General features: G+C 45.6%; 2 protein-coding genes and 1 long non-coding RNA gene across 5 annotated transcripts in view; 1 reads left to right on the top strand and 2 right to left on the bottom strand.

Moving 5' to 3' along the window:
- FNDC4 (fibronectin type III domain containing 4) overlaps positions 1 to 932 on the bottom strand; it is a 6,814-nt gene extending 5,882 nt beyond the window's left edge. The window contains exon 1 of one of the 2 annotated variants that reach the window (XM_031552620.1): positions 806 to 932. In XM_031552620.1, the coding sequence (XP_031408480.1) occupies positions 806 to 815 (10 nt within the window). In that variant the 5' untranslated portion in view covers positions 816 to 932. The remainder of the gene's footprint in view (positions 1 to 805) is intronic. The other variant, XM_010708005.3, reaches the window with a different exon arrangement.
- LOC109366327 overlaps positions 1 to 12,269 on the top strand; it is a 16,439-nt gene that overhangs the window by 931 nt on the left and 3,239 nt on the right. Inside the window, exon 2 of the long non-coding RNA XR_002112614.2 lies at positions 5,107 to 5,226. This is a non-coding gene — a long non-coding RNA (uncharacterized LOC109366327). The remainder of the gene's footprint in view (positions 1 to 5,106; positions 5,227 to 12,269) is intronic.
- Positions 5,733 to 12,269, bottom strand: part of ZNF512 (zinc finger protein 512) — an 18,630-nt gene continuing 12,093 nt past the window's right edge. For both annotated transcript variants that reach the window (XM_010708003.3, XM_010708004.3), the window contains exons 10-14: positions 11,546 to 11,737; positions 10,922 to 11,023; positions 9,978 to 10,040; positions 9,393 to 9,491; positions 5,733 to 8,923 (exon numbers count right to left, since the gene is read on the bottom strand). In XM_010708003.3, coding sequence (XP_010706305.1) covers positions 8,627 to 8,923; positions 9,393 to 9,491; positions 9,978 to 10,040; positions 10,922 to 11,023; positions 11,546 to 11,737 — 753 coding nt within the window. In that variant the 3' untranslated portion in view covers positions 5,733 to 8,626. The remainder of the gene's footprint in view (positions 8,924 to 9,392; positions 9,492 to 9,977; positions 10,041 to 10,921; positions 11,024 to 11,545; positions 11,738 to 12,269) is intronic.

The following is a 12,269-nucleotide window of genomic DNA, read 5'->3' as shown; positions in this document are numbered from 1 at the left end:
GGCTCCGCCCCGCAGCCCCGAGCGGCACCGCAGCGCCTTGCGCCGTCGTTCTTTGGTTCTCAAATCTTCGCGTCTCTGGTTGCCCCGACCCGAACGCGGCGCTTTGCTCCTCTGGCCTCGTTCAACCTCGTTAGCATCCCGTGGGCCCGCTGCCCGAACGCGTCCCGTCCCAATGCTGACCCTTGTGGGGACGCCGCTGGTCCACCCGGATGGACACAGAGCCTCCCGCTGCGACCTTCCAACCAATCCCTTCTTCACAGCCTTCAAATCCACATCTCTTCTGTGCAGAGATAAGAACGTGATGCAGGACCACAGAATCACAGAACGGCCAGAGTTGGAAGGGACCTCAAGGATCATGAAGCTCCAACCCCCTGCCACATGCAGGGCCACCAACCTCCACATTTAACACCAGCCCAGGCTGCCCAGGGCCCCATCCAACCTGGCCTTCAACACCTCCAGGGATGGACGGGGCATCCACAGCCTCTCTGGGCAGCCAATATCTACAGGCCAACATCCGAGGCCGTGCACAAAGCCAGGCAGAGGACATCAGTTGCCCTCCCTCTGTCCACTGATGCTGTCACTCCATCGTATCCCAGCACAGAGGTGAAGCTCACCAGCCCGTAGTTCTGTGGCTCTCCCTTTTCCCTTTCTTCAAAACTGGAGTGATGTTATCCCCACAGTGCTGCAGTCTGTGCCAGCTGCATTCCACTCCCTCTCTGGCAGGAGAGGCACTGCATGCCCAGCTGGGCCCAATAACACCACCAGTCGTGACCCCAATGGGGCTCTGCCCAGCCATTCCTCTCACCTGTCTGCATTTGGTATCACAGAATCACAGGTGGTTGGGATGGAAGGACCTCACAGCCCCACTCCTGCCTCCAAAAGAGCAGTGCTGCAGTGGCACAGCTGCCCAGGGAGTGGTGGGGTCATCATCCCTGGAGGTGTTCCAGAACCGTGGGGATGCAGCATTGTGGTCAGTGGGCATGGTGGGGTGGGTTGGGACTGGACCTGGGGATCTGAGAGGTCTTCTCCAACCTGAACAAGTCTATGATTCAAATGTGTGGCTCAGCTCCATCAGCAGGTGGTAGATAGCAACTCTTTGAGATTATAATCTTTATGAAACGTGAAGTCCTTCTGCAAGTCACTAATAACTCCTAATCTTCCTTTTTTTGTTCATTTGGAGATGGTAATTTTTTAGCATAATTGGCTTGGGGGATGTTCAGTGCTGCCCAAGAACAGACATCAATACTTTTTATTATCATAGGGTACTCTGAAGCCAAGAATTTTGCTATGTAATTATGTGCAATGTGAAATGTAATTTATTCTGTTGGGTTTAGACCAGCTGCCCAATTACTTCTTTTGGTGCTTCCCAGTTTCTATTGTAAGAGGTGGTTAATCGTTATTCTCTATGCGTGCGCATTGCACCATTTGTGTCACTGTAGCTCCTTACCGTATTTCCTAGCCGATCCTTTTTTAAAGATGGGACAACTGGACAGCACAAGGTGTTTGAGATATGGGTGCCTTGGTTATTGATCCAGTGGTACGACAATCCCTGATGAATAATGTTACCACTCACCCCTTCCCACATCATTTCATAGAAACATAGAATGGTTTGAGTTGGAAGAGACCCTTTAAAGGCCACCTGGTCCAACTCCCTGCAACAAACAGGGACACCCACAGCTCCATCAGTGCTCAGAGCCCAGCCAGCCTGACCCTGGGTGTCTGCAGGGACATCCACCACCTCTCTGAGTAACCTGTACCAATGCCTCACCACCACAGGGGAGGTTTAGGTTGGATATTAGGGGGAAGTTTTTCACCCAGAGGGTGGTGAGGCACTGGAACAGGTTGCCCAAGGAGGCTGTGGATGCCCCATCCCTGCAGGCATTCAAGGCCAGGCTGGATGTGGCTCTGGGCAGCCTGGTCTGCTGGTTGGTGACCTGCACATAGCAGGGGGTTGGAACTGGATGAGCATTGTGCTCCTTTTCAACCCAGGCCATTCTCTGACTCTATGATATGATGATATTGTAAAAAAACTTCTTTATATCCAGTCTAAATCTCCCCTCTTTTAGTTCAAAATGATTTCCCTGTGTCCTGTTACAATAGACCCTGCCAAAGAACTTGTTCCCTTCTTTCTTACAGCCCCTCTTTAGATGCATTTACACCACATGAAGGCATTGAAGCCAAGAGCCTGATAAAATGAAAAGCAATTTGACAGGAAAGTGTTATTTTAAAAGTATTATTATAAAACAAGAGGGGGTTATTCCACTGCACTTCTAAGTACTTACAGACTGCAAAGACAGAGATGACTGAACACTTTTAATGGCTATCAAGCCCCTTTTAAAATATGCATTTTTTTTTTAAATACAACTTAAATATTCAATTGCATATGTGCCAAAATTCAATGTATTCAATTCAATGTATTACTTTCATTGAAAGCTTAATTGCGACAGAGGATGAATAACAACCTCTCCACTGCAATCTTTAGCTCAGAACACAATGGCACAGCAAAAAGGAAAAGAAAAATAAAGAGATGTGGAGGATGCCCCATGCCAGGAGGCTTTCAAGGTAAGCCTGGATCAGGCTCTGAGCACCCTGATGGGAGCTGTGAGCGTCCCTGCTCATTGCAGGGAGTTGCACAAGATGGCCTTTGAAGGTCCCTTCCAACTGTAAGGATTCTATGATTGCAAGTCCAGACTCAGGCTGATCTGAAGAAAAATATTCGCTTTTGTTCAGGAGATCATAAAGATCTGTCTTGGCCAGGGATGGAGTGCAATACCTTCGGATAGACTGGGACCTTGTGCTTGAAGTACAACAGTGGACTGGAGCTGTCTATCATGATTTTCAGCTTGCTGATGCCCAAATTCTCACTGTGGCTGTGTTGCTCTGGGGCATCCTTGATGACAGAGGAGCCTGCTTCGTTATGCAGCAGTATTCCCACCTATTCCCAGCCTTGCAAGTCTGCAGAGCTGCCCTCCCATCCAAACATGAAACACACTTTTACTGTAACCACAATTTACCACTGGGACCACCGGTGGGGCACAGGGATGCTCTCCAAGGCTCTCACAGGCTGAATCCCTTGGACAAAATGGTGCTCATGCATTCGTGCCCAGTACTTCTTCCAGGTGCTGGGGTGAGCTGAACAATTGTCCCTTCCACAGCTACTAAACTGGCCAGAATAGGATGTGTGTACCCAGACTGCAATATGCCGATGTCTTGAAGAGTGCCTGGAAATAGTGTGGGAAAGCATCAATGGGGTTAAACCCCAATTAAACAGCTAGGATGGTCAGACTTTACTGCCTGGAAATGGTCTCTGGCCTTCTCTAATTTCTTAGTGTAGGCATAGCTGACGTGCTTAAAGCAGGCTGTGCTAAACCTGCATCCTGCAAAGCAACGGCTGAAAGGGATTCAAGGGCAGCAGGGACACGCATCATCCTCTGTGGTTATGTAAACCGTGAAGATTGTTCTGTCTGTAGATGGGAAAAGCAGGCATGGGAGATGTAGAAACTGACCTGGAGCCTCACCTCAAAAGAACACAAACGTTTGGGGAGCACAGAGAAAACAACGATCTGTGGAATGGGAAACGTCTCACAGGGAGACAAAAAGAGTTCGAGCTCTTAAAAAAGAAACCCAAAGGTTATCATTTTCTGCATACACAGAGCTGGGAAAATGTGCTGAAGGTTAAAGGCCCCTTTGGTCTATGGAGGGAGGTTGCATAATATTAAATAGCTAGGAATAAAATCAAAGGTGTCCTAGTTAGAAACTAGGTATGACATTAACTCTTGGCTGAAAAGGACTCATTTCCAGCACTGGCCAGGAACATCTCCTGGTGGGGTGGTTTAACACTGGTAGGTGGCTCAGCACCACCACACTGCTCTTCCATGCCCTGTTCACTGGAGTCAGATGAGAGGACCTCTAAAGGTCCCTTCCAACTCAAAACGATCCTCTGATTCTGTGATTTAGGAAACCTATGAGGGTAGCTCAGATGGATTTTTGAAACTGATACAACATACATGAAGAGACACTGCACTAATTAATAAGCAGTACTGTCGAATTTATTCCCTCCCCCCCCAAATCTTTACTAATCTTGCTGTATTTTAATTACAAAATTGACCTACTTAATTTTGAAGAAAGCTGGCCTTCAGTCAAGCAACACTTTGAGAAATTGATCATGTTTAGTGGTGTTGGTTTTATGCCCATCATTCCAGCCAGGCTGTGTCCCAGGGTGACATCATCCCTCCAGCCACCTACTGTGCAGGTCACTGCCATCACTGAGGTCCAAATTGCTTCAAGAACTGCTACCCGTGACAATGCACAGTGAAACATCCAAGTTATACATAATGCCTCTGCGAGGAACCTGTGGAAGAGCCTGTATGGCAGTGTGTTGTCCTCACCATGGGAGATATTGAAAAACAAGTTGGATGTATTTCTTGCAGATGCAGAAGTGAGCTGCTGTAAGTTGGGCTCCATCAGAAGAGGGGTGGCCAGCAGGGACAGGGAGGGGATTGTCACCCTCTACTCTGCTCTTGTGAGGCCCCATCTGCAGCACTGCATCCAGATCTGGAGCCCCCAGTACAAGAAAGACAGAGAGCTGTTGGAGAGGGTCCAGAGGAGCCACAAAGATGATCAGGGAGCTGGAGCACCTCTCCTACAAAGACAGGCTGAGGGAGCTGGGCTTGTTCAGCCTGGAGAAAAGAAGGCTGTGGGGTGACCTCATTGCAGCCTTTCAGTACCTAAAGGGAGCCTACAAACAGCAGGGGAATCACCTCTTTGAATGGGTAGATAACTGCAGGACAAGGGGAAATGGTTTGAAGTTGAAGGAGGGAAGATTTAGGCTGGATGTCAGCTCTTTACAGAGAGAGTGGTGAGGTGCTGGAACAGCTGCCCAGAGAGGCTGTGGATGCCCCGTCCATCCCTGGAGGTGTTGAAGGCCCTGGGCAGCCTGGGCTGGTATGAAATGTGGAGGTTGGTGGCCCTGCATGTGGCAGGGGGTTGGAGCTTCGTCATCCTTGAGGTCCCTTCCAACCCAAACCATTCTTTGATTCTGTAAGTTCACTGTCATTCAAACCAAACAGAACAACAAAAAACCAACCCTCCATGTTTTCTCTTCAGGACAAGGAATGAAAGCCAGCACTGTACCACTGTGTAAATAATGGCAAACAGAGCGCTCACAGCTCATCAGTCTGAAGTCGTCTCACCAAACCAACAGCAAAACTGACACTGAACGACATCGTAAGTAAAACCAACCAACATGGTTTCACAGAGAACAGATTTCTGTAAACATTTTTAATTAAATAACAAGTCTGGGTTGGTGAAAGTAACTATTGACACGGTCAGTTTCTGTAAGGCATTGTTCTTGCCCATATGGTCATACAAGTATGTGTGCAGTATCTTAAATGCTAGTTACTAAATATTGTAAATAAGGATTTGTTCCAGAGTTTGCCAGAGTCTGCAGCTATCTTATATATTTTCTAACAACAATGCTAATGAAAATATAAAACAATTACAATGCAAATCTGCAGGGTAAAAAAGCTGATGGAAAATGAAAGCAATGAGAAACTATACAACAAAGTTATCTCAAAGGGTGGCTCAAGCAAAACCACACTGAATTACGGCCTCTGCTATGCAGTGAAATGTATCGTAGTGTTGTACAGAGGACAGATCAGTGGATAGTGTGCTGCCTGGATTGAAACCTTGCAAACATCCTAGAAACAAAGGAAATAGGCCCTCCAACCAAATTCCAGAACTGAAAATGATATTTAATAGAGCAGATTGCAAAGTGAACATAAACAGCATAATGACACAGTTGTGGGGGTGAAAAAAAGATAGGTAAGAGCAGAGCAACATCATCATCGCATTCTACGTTAGAAAGACTATTACAGAATACTTCATTTGGTTTCTGTTTCCTGTCTCTGCACTGCTAAATACATAAAACATCAGCAACAATCAGAACAACAACAATAAAAGAAAACTGTTTTGAATGAAACTAGAAAACCTCTTTAGCTCATATAGAAAATTACATGGAGTTATTTATGATCGAAAATACGCAGGAAGAAACCTCCCATACTGTAAAGGCTATTTGATTTACTAGGATCAAGCAATAAGAGATGCAGAAGCTGAAATTGAAAACAATCCCAATGAGAAGTAAGGCACATTGCTTTTGGAGTAATGAATCACAGGAACAACTACTTGGTGACCAGCTGGTCTCTTCTGTCACTTCGTTCACATTGAAACTGATCTCTTTCTAAATATATACATGCTCAAATTCTATTTGTAACTGCCAAGGCAAATATGCTGGGGTAGTGTTTTTGACCTGGAATTGCAGAGGGCTGGGCTAACTGAACCGTTGACGAAGGAGTGAACTGTAGACTCACAGGTGCTTAAACAGTACATCTTAGCACAATAGGCTGTAGTACAACTTTTATATGTTATTAAGCCTAGATCCACATGACAGAATTCCCAACTTTCAGTCCCTTCCTTGAGCCTGGATTTTCCCATGCCTCCAAGCAGTACGCTGCATGCATGCTGGGTAGCCTGCCTTAGTTCACCTACAGGAGGAAGCAGGTGCTTCTAAACAGATTACACTCCTCAGAAACAGTGCCACCAACTCATCAGCTTGAGCCAAGACAGCAGATGAGCTGCCCTAACACAGAGCTGAGAATGAACAGGTTGTGGACGGACTCTTGGATAATGGTGTTTTTCCCCACACATCACGTAACGTGGGGGGAATACAATCTTGATGTAAATACAAAATCCAGATGGTCACAAAGAAGTACCCATAGCCAGAAAGCAAGGCTGATTAATGGCTTAAAAGTGACAGCAAACAGGACTATAGACCAAAACCCACTAAGGAAAGCCTCCTTTAATGCAGGGGCTTATCTTGTTGCCCATCAGTAAGGCAGTAAACGTGGTCAAAGCACAGTTGTGCAGAGGGCAGCACTGAAGGGGAACGGGGTGGAGAAACGAATAGCATCAGTAAGCATGCATGACAACCAAGTGAGCAGGCTGGGGTGTGTTGTGCAGGTAGGGATGGTGCCAGAATACCACACACCAAACGGACAAGAAACCACATTCTCACACTGGTGACATTTTTATTTTGCCCCTCTGGCTGCAAGCCTTGTACACCCTGCACACGTTTATACTTTTGGTGCAGTACTGCAACCAGAGTGACAACTGGTTAAAAAAAAACCAGCAAAGCAGTGTAAGCACTATGTCAATCATAATGGAGCACTGTGTGCTGTCTCACTACTTACTGCTTTGCTTAGTGCATAGGCAGCTCTCGAGGACACCCTGGCCATAGTGCTTCCCAGTACCAGGGCCAATATATTTCTGGTAGTAACACGCATGTGTAAGTCTGCCTGTTCACCAAGGGCTGCAATGGCTTCCCTGTGAACTTAAGCACCAGCTGCCTGTTTTGTTAGCCTGGGAAAATTCACAGGGAAACAGCATGGAGCCACCTGTCTATTCTCCTGCTGGCAAACCTGCAAGAAAAAGGTCAAGTTTTGCAACTTCTTGGGATACTGGGTCTTTGGATAACAGAGAGAATACATTCTCTGACAGACAGAGCAGCACTGCCCGTGCTGCTGCTTCATGCTAGTTTCCCTAATACCTGGTGCATTTCTGGAGCACAAGAAGATATTCCCTATGCCCCAGAATTCACACCAACATGTGACTTAAAAAGAAAAAAAAGAAAATTAACCCCCTTCTTTTATTCTTTCCCACACAGGGAAGCCACTGCTAAAATATCTCATCCACATAACAGCGGTAGTATTGAACAGAAATATGTAATGTAACAAAGAAAGAATCTACAGTACTCACTTGCAGAGAAAAGGACACTACATGAGCATGACAAAGCACAGTGCACTGGGGCAAGGCAGCTCAATGGGTTCCAGGCTGCAGCGTTACCTAGGCTGCAGCATTACCAATGCTGCAATTGTAGATATGTACCATCTTGAAGCGAGTTTGTTTCCCCGTTGAGTCTGAAACAAGCTGGCTTCAGAGGGCCTACGCAGGCCATCCTTACGATGTTGTCACTGAGGGTCTCCAAAAGGCCAGTGAATATTTATTCCTCACAGAATGGGAAGAGCTTCTTCATCCATTCAATGCCCAGTTATTAAAGAATACACCAGGCAAGCTAAAGCCTTTGCATTTTGCACAGCACTGCTTAGTTTGTGTGCATACTGTGCAAGAAAGCATCTTAAATGATGTAAACACTGTGCTAGCCAGCTCCTTATAGGGAGAACTGCTTAAAAAGAACCCTGATCTCACCCATCATCAGAGGAAGATGACAAAATGAGCTACTGTGCTGAAAGTCCTAAACAAGCAACTAATGTGACTCAAACTGAGACTGCAACCAGAACAAAAACCACAGTGGGTACACTGCTAATCCCCTTGCCTCTCCTAAACCGGGACAGACTGTCTCTGTACCACAGCTTTGGTTCACAGTTTCTCACAACTGACCAGATGCAACAGTTCCAAAACACGCATCACAGAGGGAATGAAGTCACAGTCCCAAAGGCATTCAGTTGCTTGTGTTAATCCTGTGGGTTATGAGGCTGTGGGTGATGAGACTGAAAGAAACAGAGCTTGTAACTGAAAAGATTTAGAATTACTTCTTCCCATCTCCTAGGGTTTATTTCCGGCCTCGCTTGTGGCTGGATTTTGGAAATTTGTCTCTCTGTGCAACTTGAGGTTCCATTTCCTCACTTCTCTCGTTCTCACTGTGCACTTGCTTTGGACGGCCTCTCTTACTTCTCATTTTCTCAGCTCTAGCACTGGGGAGCTTCTTAGTAGCCAAGGACCCAGTTCTCTTCTTTTTGCCTTGGGTCAAAGGATGTTTCTTCCGTTGCTTCCTCTGCTCTTCTCTTTGGCGGATTTTCATTAGTTTCTCAAAGCTTTTGGTGGTATTTGTGTTCATATCAAACCAGTCCTGGAGGGTTAGAAGGCAACAGATTGGTACTAGTAGTGGAAACACCACACAAAGTTTAGCAGGACTTATAATGAAAGTTGAATCCATGAGACAAATGTTTGTTGAAACATGAGATCTAGAAAAGTAACTAACAAAGCTCTGCTCTCTGAAGCTTCTCATCAGGTGTCACTTTGTCTCAGAACAGTCAGATCTGACTTAGAAATTGGCTGTCTAAAGGCAGAGAAAATGGTGAAAAGCTAAACTGAACAGCAATCACCCAGGCCAAGACCTGTGACATGACACAACATTTGTTCCCCAGACCAACACATAAAAGTAGCTATGTTTAAGCAATCAAATGCCACTTGAGCTCAGGGCCCCACTACCAGCAGCAAGCAAGGAAAGAGTAAAATAGGGTAGGCAGCGTGCAATTCCTTCCCAAGACCCTTCCCCACAAACTAAGGCTTGAGGACTTCAATTCTCCTTGCCTTACCTCAGCGTGTGCAGAGTTGATATGATACTTGACTCCACTCTCTGAAATGAATTCTTTCTCACACAGGAGACACTTGTATTTGCCAGCCACAAAATCTCCCTGGCACCAAAACAAAGAAATATATCACCTATTGCTCCTTAGGAGGCTGATACACTATATAATGTACTTCTATCTTGTACAGATGTAACCTAGCAGTAAGAAGTACAATCTCTTATTCATACCAGACAATGCTTTATCTGTACAGGAACACTGACATGATAGACCAGCTACATCCACAAAGCACAGAACAACCCTGTGAGATTCTGTAAGGTCTCTAGTGCTGTACCTGTAAAAAAATGCTCTTGCATTTTTGGATCTAAAGGTAGGACTGCAGCTTCACTAAAATGCATACCATTAAAATGCTCCCTCCTTCCTTCAAACGGTGTTTACAATGGCAACCCCACTGGCACATAGAGAAGCACTCAAATTGTGAGAAATTCTGATTAGGAGATGGCAGGACAGTGGGTTGAACAAAGGTATATCAGATGGACAGGCACAGTCAGGATACTGGTATGAAAGACAGTAAGTACAAGGAATGCTACCAACCAGGGTGCAAGTGCCGAGGTGAGATTTGAGTCCTGAGAGAGTGCCATATGCAGATTCACAACCCTGAAACGGCAAAAATTGTCTGTGTCAGCAAAAGTTTAGTTAGAAATCACTTCTTCCCAGTTAAGAGAGTCTTATTATCCGGAACACATTACCCAAAGGTATAAGACAGGAAGAGGAAAGGAGATATCAAGTCGTAGAGAGCCAGAAAGCTTCTTGTAAAGACCTTCACAAGGGACTTAAGATTTTAGTGAGTTACAATCACCCTCTATCAAAAGCCTGACTAAGATCATAGATTTGTTTTGAATGAAGCACATGTCACAAGAAGGCGACACTACAACCTCTCCTGCCCTCACCTTGTACCTAGTGGCACAGAGCTGAACTGCTGCATGTAACATCAATGGTCCCCATTAAAAGGCAGCTTTAAGGCCTACCCCATGTGGAGCTGTAGGTGTGTCGGTCTCAGGATACTAGATTATGCTCAGCTGACAGCTCAGAACCTGAAACAGGAGATTAAGTGCAAGGCGTGCTTCTGGGATACTGCCTGGTGAAGTAGGACAGCTGCTTTCTGGGTGTAAATGAAGTAAGACATCATACTGTGATTCTTATAGTTAGTAATGAGGAGAGCGTTGTGAGTGGGACAGGGAGGGGGAAGTCTTTGTCTCTGTATCCAGATCCTTGGCACTCCACATCATATGCATCACCATGATAGCTTCCTTCAATGGGGCCTGAAAGCTGTCTAATTCTGAAAGTTATTAGCTCAGAAGAGGACAAACACATCCCCAGAGGGATCAAACAGGGTCTTAGCTACAGTGAACCACCATACAGAGACGGAGCAGAATTTCTCTCCTGCAGAGACAGAAACTGCAGTTTCAAGGCTATGGAAAGCTGTTGGCTCATACAGACCTGAAATCAGCCACCTTTGAGTCTTCAGAAAGAATTACCTGATTTGGACAGTGGACTCTTCGGTACATCTTTATTTCTGTTTTCCATTTGCACAGCACATCTTGACTAAATGTGGGCAATCCAGGACGGGTGTATTTCAGCTGAGATAAAGAGATGGAATTGAAAGCTGGAAAGCAAAGCTAGCTACACAATGTGACAAACACATCCCTTTCCTCTCCCTGTTTTTGTGACAGGGTAGAAAGTGAAACAGCACTTCTAATAGCCAAACTCTCAATAAACAGTCTTCTCCCACCCATCTACAAACATAACTGAATCTGGAAACCCCCTTAAATACTAGAATACTAACTTGTGAGCAACATACTGTCTATAACTGCTTTCATACTTGAGACTACTGGAAATTAAAGTACTATTGCTATTGTAGCTGTAAAGCCACTACAGCCTGCCTGAATAAAATACTTACACCATAGTAATTGCTAATGTAGTCATAGCTTAATTTAAGATCAGAAAGTGTGAAAAACTTCATCTCTTCCACAAGGTATCATTTCCTCAGTATTAAATTCCAAGGGCCAGTAAATCTGGCAGCACTGGGAAGATAGCACTACCAGACTCATTTGATAGGGAGAAAGATTCAAACACTGTATAGCATTTTTAAGGTCTTATACCTTCCTATCATCTGGAATCAAGTCCTGCGGCACTCTTCTCTTGGGCCACTCTTTGGCCAGCTCTTCTCCAGCTAGCTCATGGAGATAGTAGATTGCCACCTTTGCAGATCTCCTTTGAACTCTACCTGTGCTACTTTGCTCCCGTTTTGCATCTTTCAGGCTCTCTGTTCTTTCTTCATGGAGAAACGTAACCTACAATGAAGGTTAAAAAAAAAAGAAGAAAAAACCTAAGCCTTCTCAACACTTCCTAGTTCAGCTACACTAAATACTGTGAATAAATACTCAGCCAAATCCCTCACAGAAATGCTGCAGCAGCTGTGGTTCACCGACAGAAGTGCATCCCACTACCTACCAAGACAGATCTCCAGATCTACCCACTGACACAGCAGTAGGGCTCAAGCAGAGAGTTTCACACAGCCACTATTTTGAAAGGATACCACATCTTTCACTGTAAAAACCACATGGACAACAATAATAGTGTTGCTTGTTCTGTTCACAGAAAAACAGAATGGCCAGGGTTGGAAGGGACCTCAAGGATCACAAAGCTCCAACCCCCTGCCACATGCAGGGCCACCAACCTCCACATTTCATACCAGCCCAGGCTGCCCAGGGCCCCATCCAACCTGGCCTTCAACACCTCCAGGGACGGACGGGGCATCCACAGCCTCTCTGGGCAGCTGTTCCAGCACCTCACCACTCTCTCTGTAAAGAACTTCCCCTCACA

Source organism: Meleagris gallopavo, chromosome 2 (assembly GCF_000146605.3).
Source record: "Meleagris gallopavo isolate NT-WF06-2002-E0010 breed Aviagen turkey brand Nicholas breeding stock chromosome 2, Turkey_5.1, whole genome shotgun sequence".
Taxonomy (NCBI): domain Eukaryota; kingdom Metazoa; phylum Chordata; class Aves; order Galliformes; family Phasianidae; genus Meleagris; species Meleagris gallopavo.
This window is presented reverse-complemented; position numbering and strand designations above follow the sequence as displayed.